At 49.4% G+C, this 20,259-nt stretch overlaps 1 protein-coding gene across 2 annotated transcripts in view; it reads right to left on the reverse strand.

Moving 5' to 3' along the window:
• The window catches only part of HSPG2 (heparan sulfate proteoglycan 2), a 151,106-nt gene that overhangs the window by 74,701 nt on the left and 56,146 nt on the right, over nucleotides 1-20,259 (reverse strand). For both annotated transcript variants that reach the window (XM_070759428.1, XM_070759427.1), the window contains exons 25-41: nucleotides 19,739-19,918; nucleotides 18,774-18,892; nucleotides 17,892-18,003; nucleotides 17,620-17,733; nucleotides 17,329-17,456; nucleotides 16,078-16,164; nucleotides 15,868-15,917; nucleotides 15,274-15,353; nucleotides 14,910-15,050; nucleotides 12,062-12,253; nucleotides 6,081-6,173; nucleotides 5,703-5,783; nucleotides 4,126-4,356; nucleotides 3,919-4,032; nucleotides 1,067-1,194; nucleotides 894-980; nucleotides 746-804 (exon numbers count right to left, since the gene is read on the reverse strand). In XM_070759428.1, coding sequence (XP_070615529.1) covers nucleotides 746-804; nucleotides 894-980; nucleotides 1,067-1,194; nucleotides 3,919-4,032; nucleotides 4,126-4,356; nucleotides 5,703-5,783; nucleotides 6,081-6,173; nucleotides 12,062-12,253; nucleotides 14,910-15,050; nucleotides 15,274-15,353; nucleotides 15,868-15,917; nucleotides 16,078-16,164; nucleotides 17,329-17,456; nucleotides 17,620-17,733; nucleotides 17,892-18,003; nucleotides 18,774-18,892; nucleotides 19,739-19,918 — 1,996 coding nt within the window. The remainder of the gene's footprint in view (nucleotides 1-745; nucleotides 805-893; nucleotides 981-1,066; nucleotides 1,195-3,918; nucleotides 4,033-4,125; nucleotides 4,357-5,702; nucleotides 5,784-6,080; nucleotides 6,174-12,061; nucleotides 12,254-14,909; nucleotides 15,051-15,273; nucleotides 15,354-15,867; nucleotides 15,918-16,077; nucleotides 16,165-17,328; nucleotides 17,457-17,619; nucleotides 17,734-17,891; nucleotides 18,004-18,773; nucleotides 18,893-19,738; nucleotides 19,919-20,259) is intronic.

Below are 20,259 nucleotides of genomic sequence, written 5' to 3' on the forward strand. Positions count from 1 at the left end.
ACAACAAATAACAGACACAGCAATAGAATATACACCTGAATTTTTCTTATTAGGTATTATGAAAGGGTCCTATACTAAAAATGTAAGATATTTAGTTTTGCACATAATAACAGCAGTAAGGATCGCACATAAATGGAAGAATCCACAGACACCGGAGGATAAAGAAATAATAAAGAAAATATACAAATGCGCGAAGATGGACAGACTGACTATGGAATTAAATAATCAAAAAGACTCGGACTACTATGCAATCTGGACAAAATGGTATTTATGGACCAAAAAGAGGAATCTACAACAAACGCCGGAATAAAAAATACATCCATACAAAATTAATTAAAGATAATACTGACAAAAATGTAAATATAAGATGTCAATTCACCTGTAAATAAGATCATGTGTTGTATTAAAAAATAAAAATCACCAATAAATATATTTTTTAAAAAAGAAGTTGAATTAAATAAGTAAGTAAGTAAGTAAGTAAATAAATAAATGACAGAGCAACAGAGAGAATGGCAGAGAGAACAAACAATGATCTCTAGCTCCCTCTTATGGCAGTCTGCAACACAACAGCCAATCAGACATAGCTCAGTTAAAGCTAAATACATTAACACACATTGTTGGTTTATATATTGCCAACTCAACCATTAGACAGGGTCCTAACAGGTCAGTTCGGCTCCCCCCATGCCCGACAGTGAAAAACAGACCCGGCGACAATTCCGCAACTAGCAAGCGCATCTTTGCTCACCCAAAGGAAGACATTTCTGCCCACGAATGTTGGGGTTGCCGGTATATCCAGAGGCACATCTGGGGGGAGAAGCAGAGACCCATCAGGGGGCTCTCGGTGGCTGCTGCCCCACCCCAGCTCAGCCCTTCCAGGGGAGGGACACACTCACTGTTCGCAATACTGGCCAGTGTAACCAGGTTCGCAGGCGGTGCAGCGATAGCCACCTCCCTCCAGGCTCTCGCAGGTCTGTGAGAATCTACCCAAAAGAAAGAGGTTCCATCCTGAGCTCTGGCCCGAGAGGGATCCCTGCCCAGGCCTCCCCCGAGAGGGAAGGTGGCTTACTGGTTCTCAGGATTCGGCAATGGGCAAGCGCAGGGCTGGCAGTCCTCGGGGGTCCCGGCGGTGGCATCTCCATAGTAGCCGGGGGTGCACCGTTCGCAGAACTCCCCAGCTGCATGGTGCAGGCAATTCTGGAGAGGGAAGGGAGGGAGGGAGGGAAAAGCAAGGAAGGAGGGAAGGAGAAGGAAAGAAAGTAGGAAGGAAGAAGGAAGGAAGGAGGGGGGAGGAAGGGGGGGAGGGAAAAGGAAGTAATGAGGGAGGGAGGAAGGAAGGAGGGAGAGAGTAAGGAGGAAGTGAAAAGGAAATAATGAAAAAAAGGAGGGAGGAAGGAAGAAGGAAGGAAGATGGGAGAGAGGGAGGAGAGAGGAAGAAGGGTTGGAAGGATGGAAGGAAGGAAGGAAGGAAGGTAGGAGATAGGAAGAAAGAAAGAATGGAAGAAGGGGAGAAAGGAGGAAGAGAGGAGAGGAAGAGAGGAAGGAGGAAGTGAAAAGGAAGGAAGTAATGAAGGAAGGAGGGAGGGAGGAAGGAAGGAAGAAGGGAGGGAGGGAAAAGGAAGGAAGGAAGGAAGGGAGGAAGGAAGGAAGGAAGGAAGGAAAGTCCATTGTGGGAAAGAAAGGGGAACAGAAACCCAAAGGAGGGGAAAAAAAAGAAACTTAAGAAAACAACATTGGAAGCCAAACCTTCCTGCATGTTTCCACTGCAGCTATTTTCCAAAATAAAACGCTTGTTAAAAGAAAAGCCTCATTTGATCCAATTAATTAACAACAGGATCAATCAGCTGGACAGTTCAAAACAGGCCCCTTTCCTCATTGCAAAAGCATCCCAACCGGTTGTGTAACATAAGTTGTCTCTCCACCCCACCCCCCTCCTCCCACCCCTATCCCCACATAACTCCTCTCTCTCGGCCACCAGATTCCACGCAAGGTTTAGCGCTTTGAGCAGCCACAGCTGAAGAAGCCACGGATGCCTTTCTCTGTGGAGGGAAAGAACTGCCTGTCCGGGCAGAGAACCCCTGCTTGGCACCTGGGGGGTGGGCATTCCACTTCAGGCTCTCCTGATAGGATCCAAAAGGCCCTTCCTCCTCGCAGCCCCCACCCCTGTTGTGAATGCTCCTTGTCCAACTCTGGTAATGAGAGATTCTGAGGAGGATGAGCCAGGCCATCTGGGTACCCTGGGCCAGTGGTGTTGCCAGCTGATGCATAGAGTGAGAGTGAGGGAGAGATAGACCTGGAGGAACCTGAAGGACCACCAGAGGTGGCAGAGATGCCAATGACAGTAGGGTCTGACTTAGCGGAGGAGGAGGAAGACATAGAAACAGAAAATTGACGGCAGAAAAAGACCTCATGGTCCATCTACTCTGCCCTTATACTATTTCCTGTATTTTATCTTAGGATGGATCTATGTTTATCCCAGGCATGTTTAAATTCAGTTACTGTGGATTTACCACCACGTCTGCTGGAAGTTTGTTCCAAGGATCTACTACTCTTTCAGTAAAATAATATTTTTTCACGTTGCTTCTGATCTTTCCCCCAACTAACCTCAGATTGTGCCCCCTTGTTCTTGTGTTCACTTTCCTATTAAAAACACTTCCCTTGAACGTATTTAAATGTTTCGATCATGTCCCCGCTTTCCCTTCTGTCCTCCAGACTAGACAGATTGAGTTCATTAAATCTTTCCTGATCAGTTTTATGCTTAGGACCTTCGCCCTTTTTGTAACCTGTCTTTGGACTCGATCAATTTTATCAATATGTTTTTGTAGATGAAGTCTCCAGAACAGAAAATGAGCCTTTTTTAGATACCCGCTTTAGAAGGCTAAGAAAAAGACAAGAATACTTGTATGGGAAAAGGAAGTAGTCTGCAGTTTGTTAACTCTAGGGAATTGCTGACCACTCCCTATAGGTATTTAAAGGTGGCATATGGGTAATTTGGGGTGGAGTTTCAACGTTTTGCAATGGAGGCGGATAATCAGTAGTACGTACTTCACAGGTTGGGTTTATCAATACATGAATTAACCCGCAATGTATGTTTGGAGGAAATAGTATAATATTACTTTAAGAGCTAGGGTGCAATTAGCCATAAAAGGGAGACAGATGTGTTGCTCTCCATTGTATTGTATTGTATTGCATTGTATTGTTGGTTGTTGTTGGCTATTGTGATTAGTCTTGATAATGCTTGCTATTGCTGTGTGCTAAAATATAGCTGTGTTCTGGCTGGCTCTGTTAAAAAAAAGTGCTATTGCTAACATGCTGTTATGCCTTTTGTTAAAAGGGCACTATAAATAAACATTTTTTATTATTATTATTATTATTATTATTATTATTATTATTATATGTGTGCTTAATACTGCTGTGTGCTAAGATATCGCTGTGTGCTTAATACTGCTGTGTGCTAACATATTGCTATGTGCTAAATATTGGTCCATGTGAGGTTTTAGCCAGGTTACGCTAGCCACCTGTTATTTTCCTGCTAAAATCCTTAGAGTAAAAGTGCCCTGTCTGCGGAGATGCTGGGAAGCTATAAAAGTAAGTCTGTGACACTTGAGACTCCTTATCTCACGAAGGAATGTGCACGAAGGAACCTTTGATCTTTGGCAGCAGCCTAGCCACTGGACTGTTATTTTTTAACTACTCTCACTGAGGAGCTGCCAAGATGAACTCACATGCATGACGTTGGCTTGTATAAATGAGACTTTCTATATAAGAAGATTGATTTGAAATATCAGCGTGTGGATTCCTCCTTTGTTTTCAAGCTGCGTCGGCCCGGAAAATCCTATTCCTGCTTCTCCCTTAGAGAAGGAGCAAATCCCCCACCCCCGAAACTCAGAGGGAGGGCAGCAACCCAGAAGGGGGTCTCACCGAGCAAGTCCCAGTCTCAGGGTGACAGGACTCCGAGTGCCCGTTGCATTCACAAAGTGTGCAGTGGCCCAAGTACAGCCCTCCGCTGGTCCGGGTGTAGCCGGTCGCACAGTCCTGCAGGAGAGGAGGCAGGAATCGGGGGGGGGGATCAGTGCCTCCTCTGAGCCCTCCGTGGTCCCACCAGTCAACCCCAGCCAGTCAGATCACCTGGCAAGAAAGGCCCTGGTATCCAGGTGGGCAGCGACATTCCTCCACTTCCAAAGCCCGGGCCAGGCTGGTGTAGGTGGGCACCGCCATCTCCATGCTGATGCCAGTGATGCCCGCCGAAAGCATGTCCGTGGAGTGGGTGGCTCGTATGAGGATCTCATCCAGGTCGGCCAGGACCATCAGCAGGTGCTCCCGCGTGGCAGGCTGCCCATCCGGCCGCTTCCAGAATTGCTGGGAGAGAAAAAAAATAGGAGGTGGGGCGCCAGCTGAGCATGGCAAGGGGGAAATGCAGGGGCCGCACGTGGGATGGCCATCTGGACTGTTTCTGCAGCTCAGTCCGGAGGCTCTACATGGGGCTTCCTTTAAAAAGCGTTCGGAGACTGCAACTAGTCCAGAACGCAGCCGCGCGAGCCATATAACTCTGTCACTCCACGAGCTGCACTGGCTACCGATTGGTCTCAGGACACAATTTAAGGTGCTGGTTATCACCCATGAAGCCCTGCATGGCATCAGACCAGACTATTTACAGGACCGTCTCCCACCACATACCTCCCAGCGACTGACCAGAGCCCACAGGGTCGGCCTTCTGCAGGTCCTGTCAGCCAGACAATGCCGACTGGCATGGGAGGGCCTTCTCTCTGGTGGCTCCTGCTCTATGGAAACAACTGCCCCCAGAGACTTGTACTGCCCCCACCCTTCTGGCCTTCCGAAAGGCTGTGAAAACATGGCTGTACCGGCAGGCCTGGGGGCCACTGAACTACTAGCTCGACCCCAGAGAGATGAATGTTGTTGAATGAATGTTGTATTTGGGTTTTTTACTGGTATACATTTGATTATTTCCTACTACCTATTTATTGTATAATATTGCTTATGATTGTAAGCCGTCCAGAGTCTGCAAGGAGTTGGGCGGCTTAAAAGTGAAATAAATTACCATATTTTTGGAGTATAAGGCACACCCTTTTCCTCCCTAAAAGAGGCTGATTATTTGGGTGCATCTTATACTCTGAATGTAGCTTTTCCCCCCCAGCCCTAACTAGCTACTAACGATCTTCCCAGGTCTTACCTTGCAGGCTCTTTCATTGTTTCTCTCTGTGAATAATGTTTTCCATGCCCTAAGATTGTCCAGGTTCTTTCATTGCTTTAACTTGCTCCAAATAAGTTTCCTTCCAGCCCCTAACCAAGTGCTAACAATGTTCCCAGCTGTTACCAGCTTGCAAGCTCTTTCATTGTTACTCTCTACAAATAATGTTTTCCAAGCTCTAAATCTTTGAAGGTTTTTCTATTGCTCTACTTGCTCCTAATGTCTCTTTCCAGGTGCTAATGATGCTCCCAGCTCTTATTGGCTTGCAAGCTTTTTCATTGTTACTCTCTCCGAATAAAGTTTTTAAAGTCCTAACCAGGGGATAAAATAATGTGCTGGCTAAGGATGATAGCCAGATGAATACTTGGTAAGCAGATTCTTTTCCCTATTTTACTCCCCAAAAACTAAGGTGCGTCCTATACTCCATTGTGTCTTATACTCCGAAAATTAAATTAAATTAAATTAAATTAAAAAGGGACTCACTCCCTTGCCTCACCTCCTGGAAGATCACCTCGAAACCCTTGTGCTCATCAGGCCGCAGCTCGGACAGGTAGGCTACCAAGGTGATGTCGTTGCCCTGAAGGTGAGGAAGAGCAAGACGGAGAGCCTTCCACAGTAGTTAGGGGGGACCCCAAGCAGAAACCCATTTGTCCCAGCCCTTCCCCACCCGCCCACTTCCTAGAGGGGCAGAGAAACCGATTGCTAATCCCACTTGATTCCTCCCAGGCGGGGAAGGCCAGGAGGAGTGCTTGAGAGAAGTCGCAAACTAGAGCCAGCATTAAAGCAACGGTGGAATCCTGAGGGAGGGGCTCCGGCTTCTCTCCTACCCCCTAAAAGGCCACTTCCAGCATTGCGTCCCCCCTCCGCAACTTACGGTAATCTGTACATCCGCTTCGGGCAGCAGGGTTCCTCTCTCTCCAGCCGTGTAGGAAAGGGTGTAGCGGAGGCGTCCCCCATAAGAGCCCACCTGCAAAGGGCGAAATGGAGACCCTCAGTTTGGTCACTCGTTCCCCTGGCCAGGAGGGGCTTCTGCTTCCGGCCAAGGACCGAGATAGGAACCAGAGTTCAAGGCTACCAGCAACCCCTTTGTTTTCCCTTAGGGCAGCGATGGCAAACCTATGGCACACATGCCACAGGTGGCACATGGAGCCGTATTGGAGGGCACGCGAGGCATCACTCTATTTCAACTCCAGCTGGCAGCTGATTTTCAGCTTTGGGGAAGGCCGTTTCGCCCCCCTGAGGCTTGAGGGAAATTTCCTGAAGCCCCGGAATGTGAAAAACAGCCTAGCGGGCAAACCAGAAGTTTGGAAAAACAGACTTCTGGTTTGCTCGATGTGTTATTTTTCACACTCTGGGGCTTCAGGAAGCTTCGCTGAAGTCTCAGGTGGGCAAAATGGCCTTCCACAAAGCCAAAAATCAGCTTCCGGTTTGCCTGTTTGCCTGTTTTTTCACCATCCGAGGCTTCAGTGAGGGCTGTGTGCATGCATTTATTTATTTATTTATTACTTAGATTTGTATGCCGCCCCTCTCCGAAGACATGCATGGAGGGGAAGGGAATGGGTGTGGGAACTGCGCCTGCAGTAGCGCACGCACATACATTCTTTTGGCACATGAAACAAAAAAGGTTCGCCATTACTGCCTTAGGGGGAAGGTTTCTGTCAAGGCCGAGGCCTCTCGTAAACTGCTTGGACTCAATGGGGATTTTAAACTTCCTGTGACCCAGTGAGGCAGGCCGTCCTGCTATGGGCTTCTCTGCTTCTGCGGCTTTTCTCACGACCCTCAACGGAAAGAATTGACCAGGCACAAATTGGAGAAGAAATGTCCTTTCTATAACACCCCCCCCCCCTTATTAATTCATACAAACGCATATAACAGTAGCCGGGCAACAACTCGTTTGAGTAAAAGCTGTGGAAAAATCAACCCGAGAATTAGCTGCACATTCTCCACTTTATCCGTGACGGAGAACAAGCGCCACATTCTAGAAGAAGGCTCTGTGCAAGGCAGGTAAGTCCTCGACTTATGACCGCAAATGAGCCCAAAGTTTCCCGTTGTTCAGTGAGGCATTTGTCGCAAGCGAGCTTCGCCTACCAATTTACGGCCTTCCTCACCTCAATTGTTAAAAGTGAATCGCCACAATCGTTCAGTTGGGAACGCGACCTTTCAGGGAATCCGGTTTACTTCTCAGAAGGTTGCCATGGGGGATCGCGTGCATCCCAAGTGCAACCGTCATAATTCTGAGACAGTGGCCAACAATCTGAATTTTGAACCACGTGACCAGGAGAAACGGCACAGAAATGAATAGATTAACAATGAAAATTGAAGAAAAAGATGATTCAGACTATTATAATGTTGGTGTCTTAGGAGTTTTAAATCACTTTTTTACACTGTTTCTAATTGTTGTATGCTGCCCAGAGTCCGCAAGGAGTTAAATTAAATTAAATTATAATGTATGGGTGAAATTTTATGAGTGCATAGAAAAGGAATATAGATAGAGACTCAACTATTGTGATCAAAAGAAAAAGAAAATGGAATAGAAAGTGAGGCAACCCAGATGACAGAACTCGACTTAAGGAGGTAGCATTAGATTAACAACATATACTGAAAATAAATTTAATTTAAAAATATAATCTTAAACAAGGAATTTAAATATTAATGCTGACAGCTTAAGCATGGAAAAATGTTATCAGTCTGTTAAATATAATACGTATTAGAATCAAAATCATCCAGGGAAGGAGGAAGAAGAGGTAGGAAGGGAAGAAGGGAAGAAGGGAAGGGAAGGAGGAGAGCGAAGGAGGAAGGGGCAGAAAAGAAGCTAAGTAGGGGAGAAGGAGATAGGGAAGTGTGAAGAAAACAGAAAAACAGACTGATTAGTAAGAGCAAGGTTAGGTGTAAAAATAAGTTACTGAACTCCGATTGATTTGAAAATGTACGGTATATACTATTGATATACACTGCTCAAAAAAATAAAGGGAACCCTCAAAGAACACATCCTAGATCTGAAGGAATGAAATCTTCTCCTTGAATCCTTTGTTCTGTACAAAGTTGAATGTGCTGACAACAAAATGAAATTGACTGTCAACCAGTGTTGCTTCCTAAGGGGGCAGTTTGATTTCACAGAAGTTTGATTTACTTGGAGTTATATTCTGTTGTTTAAGTGTTCCCTTTATTTATTTTTTTGAGCAGTATATATCTTAAGGTATATGTATTGGAAACCGTGGAGAAATTATTTTAATTATTGAAAGAAAAGAGTGAGAGGCGGTCGTAAGCCACCTTGTTTGGCGATGTTGTCCCTAAACGATCCGTTGTTGACCTGTAAATGAACTGCTGCCACGCAAAAGGACGGTCGTTACGAGAGAGGGAGAGAGAGGGAGAGAGAGAGGGAAGCACACCATGCGCAGTCCCAGCCTCACCACCTGGGAAGGAGGGTTACCTGGTTGCCCAGGAAAGGCCCAGGCAGCTCCCAGTAGAAAGCGGCTTCAGGAAGCCTGGGGAGCCCTCGGTAGAGCAGCCAGCGCTGAGACAGAAGAGGGGAGCCGGTTCCAGCAGGCACATTCCGACAACAACGCTCACGCACCCAAGGCTCACCCCACCAAAGAACACACCTCTCTTTTCCCACACGCACACTCACGCCCCCTCCCCCCCAAAAAGGGGCTGCAGAAATTCAAGGTGAAACAAAGTGCACAGACCCCACCCCGTCACCATTTTAGGGAAGAAGAATCTTTAGATGGAAAGTAGCCCACTCACTCACCCCGTTCTTTCCTTCTGTTTTCCCATTTTTCTTTCTTCCTCTTTCCTTCTTCCTTTCCCTTTCCTTCTCCCCTAATCTTTCCTCCCTTTTCTTTCATTTTCTTCCCTTCCTTTCCCATTCCTTCCTTTTCTCCATCCCTTTCCTTTTCTTCTCTTCCCTTTCTTTCCTCCCTCCCTCCCTCCTTCCATTCCTTTCTCTTTCCTTCCTTCCCTCCCTCCCTAACTCCTTCTTCCCTCTTTCCTTTTTTTCCTCCCTCCTTCCTTTCCTTTCCCTTTCCTTCCTTCTACCTTCCCTACCCCTTTCCTTTCCATCTCTCTTTCCTTCCTTCCCTCCCATCCGCCCACCCACCCACAAAAGAAAAGGCGCCAAGCTTTGGATGCTTTGCCATCCTGTGTCCAAAGCCCACTCACATCCCCTCCTGCCTTGTCTATGGGATGCCACCTGAAGTGATCCCAGCTCATGCAAGGGTACCTTTGGGGCCTCAGCCCCCCTGTGTTGTTGCTTGGAAGCAGAAAGAAGGTGGTTGTTGGCATCCACAGACTGTCCTTTGGGAAGGACCCTTGCCTGGACTCAAAGGCAGAGGAGGTGCAGCCCCATCCAGAGAGAAGGTGAGGAAGGAAGGAAGGAAAGGAAGAAGGAAGGAAGGAGGGAGGGAGGAAGGAAGGAAGAAGGGAGGGTAGAAGGAAGGAAGGAATGAAGGAAGGAAAAGAAGACATATTTTGATCCACCCAGGGTGCCAATTTGGTTAAAAGGAAGGGAAGGGTGAGTTTGGGATCAACTGCCCCAGAGAGAGGAGCCAGCAAGGCAAAGTTGCCCCGGGAAAAGCAGGAGTTGCCAGCCCCCCCTCCAGCCAGACGCGTGCAGAGGTCAAGGTAGAAGAGGTATACCTGGGGGGCTGAGCCGGGAGGGGCGGCCAGAGAAGGAGGGAGCAGAGAAGACCTGCCTGGGGGAGCAGCCAAGCGAGGAGGATGCAGAGAGCCTCGGTGGGCCACAGAGGGTCTCCGCAGTTTGGCAGGCGGGGGGGACTTGGGGGGGCTTTCTTCTGCTGCAAAGCGGGAAAGCATCTCCCAGATGTCGGCATCCTGTCTCAGCTGGGTTTCCCGGGCCTGATTGTGGAGCAGAGGGGAAAAAGGGAAAGAAAGAGAAGAGAAGGGGAAGGGAAAGGAAGAGAAAAGGCAAGAGAGAAAAGAGGCAAGTCAAGAGAAGAGAGAAGAGAAAAAAGGGGCAAGGCAAGAGAGAGAAGTCAAGTCAAGTCAAGGGAAGGGGAGAGGAGAGGAGAGGCAAGGGAGACAAGTCAAGAGAAGAGAGGAGGAGAAAAAAGAGGCAAGGCAAGGAGTCAAGTCAAGTCATGTCAAGAGAAGAGGCAAGAGAGAAAAGAGGCAAGTTAAGAGAGGAGAGGATAAGATAAAAAGAGAAAAGGCAAAGCAAAGCAAGAGAGAGAAATAAAGAGAAGAGAAGGAAAGGGAAGAGAAGAGGAGAGGAGAGAAAGCTGGCAGATTTCCAAAGTTCCTCCAGCCCTTCCCAACTTCGCAAGAGCCGACAGGCTCAGAGCTGACTCCACATTGCTCAGGCAAGGATGCCCCGCCTCGTCCATGGCACAGCCTGGAACCAGAGAGGCTCTGCAGCCCTCACCCAGGCCTGTTACCTGAGCAGCTCGTCTGCCCCTGCTCTGGAGGGCCTGAGGGCCGGGGATCCGCCCCGCAGCTATCTCCTTCCTCAGCTGCTCCTCCGAGAGGGACGTGGAGTTCTGCCGGGAGGGAGGGAGGCAGGCAGTCTGGTGAGGGGCCATGCCAAGGTGCCCTTCCAAAGCTATCAGCCCTGGTGACTACCCAACTACCGGTGGGCACGGCGAGCTACAACAAGACGAGCCGCCGCACAAGGATGGCTGGACCTGAAGCACTGAGAAAGCACAGCCCCACTGACAGCTGCCCCCAGGATCTCAGCCCCACATGCATCCTGGTCTTCCGCCCTCTTGCCTCCCCCATGCAAGGACGCAAATTTGGAAGGACGCCAGTGACAAAAAGGATAGAGCAAGACATATCCGGTTCCTTGCAGTCCAACACCAGAGAGGTCAGGAGCTGCCCCACGCTCTCTGGGGCTCCTGGACGGGCCTGGGTCAGCGTACCTTTTGGGCACGACGCATCCGGGCATAATAGATCTCCCCCTGGCAAGCGGGTCGGGCAGGAAAGAAGGAATGAGCAGGAAAGAGAAAGAGAGACGTTTCAAGTACAGCCATCTCCCCACTGCCTTCCCACAGGCCGTGGCCTTGGTCTGGGGGGAGCAAAAAGATGGGTATTTATGGGCATATAAATATACTACTGGTAGTAGCTGGAGACCCACACTTCACTATGAAACTATGTGATTGGGCTTGATACATTGACAGTTAAAGCTTGAAAATGTACGTAGAATGTGCAACTCTACATGTTCATGTAAGGCAACTAGAACAGAGTTGTTTTCTGGGGAGGGGGAGTAGAATGTCTAAACTCCCAGATCCGCAAGCCGGAAGAGTCGAGTGCTGGCCACACCTACACCCAGTTTAGCGAAGAGGGTAGCATCAAAGCATGTTAACATAAGGCAACCGGCATTTGAAACAGAGTTCTTTTCAGGTGGGGAGAGGGAGAATATCTAATAAGAAATATTAATGATATGTGGGTCATTTTGGAAAACCCTTTCTTAGCGAGCACCTAGAAACCAAGAGGAACATATGTAAGGAATATAGCAGATATATATAGGATATGTAGAGGCACATTGGTTGGAGTGGGAAGGCTGAAGCTGCAGGTCGAAAGTCGAACACTGCCTGCCACTCACTCCTACTCTCAGCTCAGGCACCAGGCATATGGGTTCCAGAATCTACCTGCACCCTCATACTGATTGGGGAGAGGAACATAAATTGAGAGGAACTAAAAGAGATTTCCTGTGACACACACACACGCACCGCCCCCCATGGAACAGAAGCCCCTGATCTGACCCTCTTCTGTGGGGCATTCTCCCTGTGCACAGGCCCCCTCCATTCTGGCCAGACAGGAGGGTTCCTCCCGCCATCCCCAAAGCTCCTAGAGATGCCCTGGACAGTGCTGGATTAGCCCCGCCCTCCCGCCCGGAATCACCTTGTCTCCCAGGTAGGCGTCTGGCAGCTGCCAGTAATAAGACTCCTGGCCCAGCTCCCCAAATTGGTTGTAGGAGAGCTGAGGGCCCTCGGGGGATGTCTCCACCACAAAGCCAGTCGTGAGGCGGACACTGCGCTGCCGGTTGACCAGCGCAAAGCCCTGGAAGTCTTCGGGAGCAAAGGAGGTGCTGACCTGTGGGAAGACAACAGAATCGGCTGAAGAAAAGCCCATCAGTGGACCTCTGATACAACCCACATCACCCCCCGGGAGGGAAGCCCCAAACCCTTACCTCAGGGACATCAAACTCAAGGCCCGGGGGCCGGATCGGGCCCACAGGGTACTTAGGACATCCCAAGTTCTGTGTCAAGGTTCCAGATAACATGGGAACTAAGTCAGACTCTGAGTCAAAGTACAGTGGTAACTCTACTTGCGAACTTAATTCGTTATGTGACCAGGTTTTTAAGTAGAAAAGTTTGTAAGAAGAAGCAATATTTCCCATAGGAGTCAATGTAAAAGCAAATAATGTGTGTGACTGGGGGAAACCACAGGGAGGGTAGAGGTCCTGATTCATCTCAGGAGATTCTTAGAGAGGCCCCACAGAGGCTTCTCCCCGCCTTTTCTGGCCCTGTTTCCTCCCAGGAGATTCCTAGAGAGGCCCCACAGAGGCTTCTGCCTGGCTTTTCTGGCCCTGTTTCCTCCCAGGAGATTCCTAGAGAGGCCCCACAGAGGCTTCTGCCTGGCTTTTCTGGCCCTGTTTCCTCCCAGGAGATTCCTAGAGAGGCCCCACAGAGGCTTCTGCCTGGCTTTTCTGGCCCTGTTTCCTCCCAGGAGATTCCTAGAGAGGCCCCACAGAGGCTTCTGCCTGGCTTTTCTGGCCCTGTTTCCTCCCAGGAGATTCCTAGAGAGGCCCCACAGAGGCTTCTCCCTGCCTTTTCTGGTTACAGTTTTGGAGGTTTGGGTTTGTAAGTGGAAAATGGTTCTTGAGAAGAGGCAAAAAAATCTTCAACACCGGTTCTTATCTAGAAAAGTTCGTAAGTAGAGGTGTTCTTACCACTGTATTTCTCAAAGGTCCAATTTATTTCCAGAGCCATTCTGGCACCACACAGGGAAACCTGAATCTGAGCTTCTCACTCAATTGAAAGTTCACATCTCTTGTCTCCCACCCACAAAGACTTGTGACTTTATCCATACAGAGTGTACCAACATGGCAGCTTTTCCTTTACTTCCGCCCTGGTGGAATGCGATCGAAGACTGTTTTATTCCTGGTGTATTTATAAATGAAGAGGCAACAGCCATTGCAATATCCAGAACGTTTTAAAGTTTATTAAAAACTACTAAAATTAACAAAGCTTTTGTTAGTCCTCTACTAATGCCATCAGTGTTAAAATCCCCATTGAAGACAGTTGATTATAATGCTGCTCATTTTGCTCATTGCCCGCGTCACAGGCCTACGAAAGCTTAGTTAATTTTAGTAGTGTCTACAAATTTTTAAACATTCTGGAGATCGCAATGTCTGTTACCTCTTCATTTATACATATATTTTAATTGTTTAATAAAGTGTATTTTAAAATTTATATACAGTTATACCTTGTCTTACAAACTTAATTGGTTCCTGGAGGAGGTTCGTAAGATGAAACAATATTTCCCATAGGAAACAATGTAAAACGGATTAATGGATTCCCCACCTACATTTGAGCCTCCCGACCGGCCGACAGCTCCACGGCTCTTCTGCAAAGGTGACAGCCAGGCGGTGGCGCTTCTTGGCGGCCTCCCAAACCCGAACGCCGAGCCCAAACTTTTGCCAAACGCCGAGAAGCTCCCTGGCTGTTTCAAAAGGGGACAGCTGGGCGGTGTCGCTTCTTGGCGGCCTCCCGAACCCGAACTTTTGCCGAACTTCCGGGTTCGGTGTTTGGGAGAATGCCGAGAAGCCCCCCTGGCTGTTTCAAAAGGGGACAGCCGGGCGCCGGCACTTCTCAGCCAAACCCGAACCCCGAACCTGAACTTTTGCCGAACTTCTGGGTTCGGCGTTCGCGGCAGTGGGTTCGTAAGGCAAATAAAGTTTGTAAGAAGAGGCACAAAAATCCTGAACCCCGGGTTCGTATCTCGAAAACTTCGTAAGACGAGGGGTTAGTATCACGAGGTACTACTGTATATATAATATATAATATTATATATATAAATTTTAAAATAGACTTTATATAAATAAAATAAACAAAATTAACAAACATATTTTGACATTGATTGAAGTTTTTAGGCTTACATTTCAGCAGTTTACCATTCTTTTTTCTATATACGTTCTCAGTCAATTAAATATATTTACTATAATTGGTTCTTATTTAGTTACCCAGTTATCTTATCACATAAGCCTAGACTAAGTTTATACGTACATGATAAAGAAAAAAGAAAAAAAAGCGAGAGAAAAGAAAGAAAGAAAAAGAAAAGAAAAAAGGAAAAGAAAGATACTATTGGTCAACTATTTCCGTTGACTCGCGTATTTAGGCAAACTGTTTCTAAGTGCATTAATAGAATGTTTTATAATTGCATCTGTTTCCTCCTGGGATTCACCCCTCCCGCCACATCAGGTCTTGAATAGTGTGGCAAGCCGTTAATTTATCACCAACTTCTGCAGTGGCTTGACACTCTTGTTTTCACCAGCAGAGTTCCGCCAGAAGCTGTTGCAGCCGAAAATGGAGCTCGGGAACTCCTTTTCACTGGCAGAGCACTCGGGCCGCCACGGGAGTCCCCGGACAGGAGTGACGTTGAGCTGACCACGCCCAGCTGGCCATGCACACCCCGTTAAGGTCAAGCACAACCCTCAACTAAATGGAGTTTGACACCCCTGCCTTACCACGTCCCGGTAGTAGGATGAGCTGGTGCATAGCTGGGTGACCCCCATGCAGAAGCAAGGCAGGCAGCCCAGGGGGTTCTTGATGCTCAGATGGAAGTGATGGGGGCGGCAACGGTCACAGGAGAGGCCCTCCACGTGGTCCTGGAAGGAGGGAAAGGGGGCTGCTGGGGAGTAGGAAGGCACTCGCAGACACACCCGCCCGCTCTGGCCGGAGAGGCAGGGGGCAAAGGAAGGCCAGGCGGAGCATGGAGGAGAGGCTGGGCAAGAGGAAGAGCAGGCTAGGACTCCTCTGCAGAGGAAGGGGGAGTGAGGAGGAGGAGGAAGAGGTGGGAAGCCCAATGCCCCTTCCCTCCTCCCTGCCTACCTTGCACTGGCATTGCCCGCTGGCATCACAGTGGTTGCCGATGCTGCCGTATGGGTCGCAATGGCATCGGGAGCTGGATTCTGGAGGGAGGCGGAGAGGAAAGGGGTGGTGGTGTGGTGCGCACGCTGGATGCGTCCTTTCTCACTTCCCAACCTTTCTGCTCCCCCCGCCCCGGTTCTGTGCCACTTAAAAGTCTTTCTTTCTTCGTTCCTTCGTTCCTTCCTTTTTCTCTTTCCATCTCCTCCCTTCCTCTCCCTTTCTTTTCCTTCTTTTCTCTTCCTCCCTCCTTTTTTCCCTTCCTTCCTCCCCTTCCCTCCACCCTTCTCTTTCTCCCCTTTCCTCTCTCTCCCCCCTTCTTTCCTTCCCTATTTCCTCCCCCCTCCCTCCCCCCTTTCTTCTCTCTCCTCTTTTTCCTTTCTTCTCTCTCCTTCTCTCTCCTCCTCTATCTTTTCTCTGTCTCTCCTTCCTTCCTTCCTTCCTTCCTTCCTTCCTTCCTTCCTTCCTTCCTTCTGATTCCACCCTGCCAGGGGAAGCTTCCCCTCCCTACATGGCCAACTCCCCATCACCCACCTGTCCTCCTTCCTCTGAACTCACCTGTGCAGGGCTGACCCTGGCTAGGGTTCCCAACGTAACCAGGAGTGCACCTGGGCCAAAGAGAACAGGCTCAGTTAAGAAAAGAAGCGGAAACGATAGCCAGCCTGGCCAGCCCTTGATGAAAGTCAACGAGCAGCCCCATCAGGACCTCTCCGATGCCAGCAGAGGACCCAGCGGAGCCCGGGCACCCAGCTCTCCTGGCCTGCTTACCTTTCACACTGGCGCCCGATGTAACCCTGGGCACAGGAGTTGCAGGTCGGCTCTCCGTCGGCATCCACAAAGCAGGTTCTAGTTTCTCTGCAGAGGTGAAAGAAGAGGAAGGTCATCGCATGTATGACCTGCATGGGGCTACCTTTGAGGAGTGTTCAGAGACTACAGGTGGTACAAAATGCAGCCGCGCGAGAAGTAATGAGCCTTTCTAGGAATGCCCATGCCTCTCCAGCACTCTGCGGGCTGCATTGGTTGCCAATTGGTTTCCGGACACAATTCAAAGTGTTGGTAATTTATTTTTATTTATTTTATTTATTGGATTTGTATGCCGCCCCTCTCCGCAGACTCCGCAGACGTAATGACCTATAAAGCCCTACATGGTATCAGACCAGATTACTTGTGGGGCCGCCTCCTGCCGTATGAGCCCCAGAGACCGGTCAGTTCCCACAGAGTCGGCCTTTTCCAGGTCCCATCAACTAGACAATATTGTTTGGCAGAGCCTAGGGGAAGAGCCTTCTCTGTGGGGGGCCTGGCCTTCTGGAATCAGCTCCCCCCCGGAGAATCGCACTGCCCCCACCCTCCTCGCCTTCCGCAAGAGTTTGAAGACTCATTTATATTGCCAGGCTTGGGGCCATTGGACTCTAGCCCCCCTGGCCAATAAATGAAATATATGTTTGTTCATTTGGAATGGGAATGATTGATTTTTAATGAAATTTGGGTTTTTTAGAGTAGCTAGTTTTAAAATATAATTGGATTCAGGACTTCGAGTCATTGGAGAGGGGAGTCATACAAATCCAAGAAACAAACAAAGAAACAAACAAACAGACGGATGGAAGGATGAATGATGAATGGAAGGATGAATGAATGAATAGATAGATAGATAGAGATAGATAGATAGATAAATAGATAGATATAGATACATAGATAGATAAAAGAAAAACAGTCAAAAATTTGAAAAACAAGGAGAGAAAGACAAGAAGAATCAGATAAAGATAAATAGAAATGAGGGATACTTAGGTAAGTACAAAATGTAATGTAATGTAAATAATAATGATAGTATTTGTTACGGAAATATTGAACAGAACGAGAAAACAAGATGGTCACAAAGTGTCCAATGCTTTTAAATGCTTGTTTTACGGGTGTTTAGATAAATAAAGAAAATGTAATATTTTTAAAAATAAAAGAAGCAGAAGGTCAAGGGGGTCTCTCATGGCGGGGAATGAACTGCCGACGGTCATGGGGTCCACCTACCGGATAGCTGAGGATGGTCCATAGCAGTGGCACAGCTGGCAGTCTCTGGGCGTCCCGTGTCGGGCATCCCCATAGAATCCCGGCTGGCAGCGTTCACAGTGGAGCCCTTCCGTGTAGTGCTGGCAGCCCTGGAAGCAGAGGGAAGCCGTGGGTCAGCCACGAGGGCCAGGCCGGGGGGAGTTTTCCCAGGCGCCTCCTCACCGCCTGGAACATTCTTCTGGGAACGGCGGCTGGTCTGGGGAGGACCGAGCAGTCCAGGACCCTCCCGCTCCCATCCTCTGGCCTGCCCACCTGGCACTCTCCCGTCTCCATGTCGCACTCGATTGCGTGCCCGTTGCAACTGCACCGCTCACAGGTGCCCAGGTAGAGGCCGCTGGTGCTGCGCGTGTACCCAACGTCACAGTCCTGCAACAGAGGAGGGAAGCAGCGGCTCAACACCAGCAGAGGAAGGTGGTCAGACGGGTTCTGGGCCGCCCCACTGGCTGGGTGCTTTCTCTGCACAGCCGCTAGAGGACCTCCGCCAAGCTCAAGGAGCAAGGCCCGTTCCCCGACCGGCTGCTCACCTGGCAAGACGGCCCTCGGTAGCCGGGCGGGCAAACACAATCCTCAACCTCTGGGGCTGGGCTCAGGCCTGTGGCGTGTGGTACTGCCACGTCCATGTGGATGTCAGAGATCCTGTCAAAAAGAAACTAGGGGTGGGTGCGGTCCAGTGCAGGCGCTGATGATGACGCAATTTAGAAGTGACAGCTCCGGAGCCATCTTTCCCAGTCGGTATGCGCCACCATCTTTTTCTTTTGTAATTTTCGGGGGTTCTCAGCTGTGTTTCAATCGGGTTCCCGGGGGAAATTCCCTGATATTTCCCTGACATTTCCCTGTAACTTGCGATCTAGTTAAGGCTCAGTCATAGATGATGTCACACCAAATGGCTAAGCCATGGAGAAATATCAGTAGCTGAGGAAGCAAGTGGTTGCCACAGTTAGGCTCATTTTTGCTTGACTCTGCCAAGCAGCGTGATCCATTGTTGTTGTTTTTTAACATTATTTTCCTCTGACTTTTAAACATTTTAATACAGTTTATTTTTTCCCCTGATTTAATCCATTTTTTTCATGAATTCCCTGATAATTCCCTGAACCGCCAATTTCCCTGACAATTCCATGATTTTCCTTGATGGACACCCTGTGTTTCAGCCTGAAATTTCCTTCTGCACAGGCGCAAAAGTAGAATCACATGGCAGGACATGTGTGCACACGCCTGTGGTGTACGCACATGAAACATCGCAATGCGCACCAGTAGTGAAAGATAAGCGGAACCCACCCCTGAAGGAAACCAAGTTAAGCCCAAAAGCTCCTGCCTGGAGATAGGCAGGAATGACCGAAGAGCCCATCCACCCACCCACAAACCCCTCGGCTTCCTCCTCCTGTCCGTCTCCTTCAATCCCCTCCTACCTGGTCTCGGAAGGTCGCCCGGTGTAGGAGGCCCGGATCATGAAAAGATCGATGTCAGCCAGCGCCATCAGGAGGTGCTGCCGGGTAGCGTTCTGCCCATCAGCACGGCGCCAGGCTTGCTACAAGAGAAGATGGGTGTGTGTGTGTGTGTGTATGCTGCCTTTTGTCCACCAGACCGCCCCTCAAGGTGAGGAAATGGCCTGTTTCCAACTTCTGGTGAGCTTAGTAGGCTTGGGTTTCGCTCTCCCCAGGATCCAAAGGTTTCCCTGGAGGGTGAAAACATCTCCCTTATCCCCCAGGAGGCTCTCTGAAAGCCAAAAACGCCCTCCCAGAGCCTCTGTGCGAGCCAAAAGTCAGCTGGCTGGGGCACACATGCCATCATGCCAAGCTAAGCTCAGGCACTGGCTCGCGTGCCAGCAGATATGGCTCTGTGTGCCACCTGTGGCACCTGTTCCATAGGTTTGCCATCACTGCCCTAGAGCCCAGGGCAGTGATGGCGAAGCTTTTTTTCCTCGGGTGCCGAAAGAACATGCATGGCGCTATTGCGCCCGTGAGTGCCCATACCCATAATTCAATGCAGGGGGAGGGCGAAAACAGCTTTCCCCACTGTCCAGGTGGCCTTCTGGAGGCCAGAAATGGCCTGTTTCCCAACTTCTTCAGGCCCAATAGGCTCGTGTTTCGCCCTCTCCAGGCTCAAAAGGCAAAAACGCCCTTCCAGAGCCTCTGTGCGAGCCAAAAATCAGCTGGCTGGCACACACATGCATGCTGGAGCTGACCTAGGGCAATGGCTCACATGCTAACAGATGTGGCTCCGCATGCCACCTGTGGCACCCATCGCCATCACTGCCCTAGGGAGTTGGCGGCATAGAATTAATTAATTAATTAGCTTCTGTGGCTGGCTGGGCAGGTGAACTGAAGGTCCAGGTAGAATCTAAGGCTATTTCCTGCCAGGGCCAGGTTCTCACCTCCCGGAAGGGCACAACGAAAGTGGTTGGCTCTCTGGGCTGAGAGAGGCCTGCAGCTACGTGTTCCAGCAAAATGCCGTTTCCCTGGATCAGGACGTCGGGCCGGTCCCGCAGCAGAGGAGCGTCAGGAGAGGCATCGTGGCTGATGGTGTAGCGCAGTTCTCCTCCGTATGAAGTCACCTGGGGACAGAGCAGAGCTCAGGTTCAGTGCTGGGTTTACCCCTCCAACTCTTCCGCCAGGGGGAGCCCCAGGATTGAACTCTGTATACAGGCAGCCCTTGAGGTACGATCCCCTGAGGGACGAAACAGGTTCTCAAGTGTGTTTTGCCAAATTTTACGGCAAAACCCTTTCTTGTGAGCGTTGTTTAAGTGAATCATTACAGCCGGTGTGGACTCTTGCTCGTCGGCAGGTCACAAAAGGGGACCACGTGCCCTCCACATAAATACGAGTCAGTTGCCAAGCGTCCGCATTTTGATTGGGAGGGGGCGACAACAGTAGCGAGTGTGAAAACCAGTCACAA

The sequence above is a fragment of the Erythrolamprus reginae genome, chromosome 8 (genome assembly GCF_031021105.1).
Source record: "Erythrolamprus reginae isolate rEryReg1 chromosome 8, rEryReg1.hap1, whole genome shotgun sequence".
NCBI classification, from domain to species: Eukaryota; Metazoa; Chordata; class Lepidosauria; order Squamata; family Dipsadidae; genus Erythrolamprus; species Erythrolamprus reginae.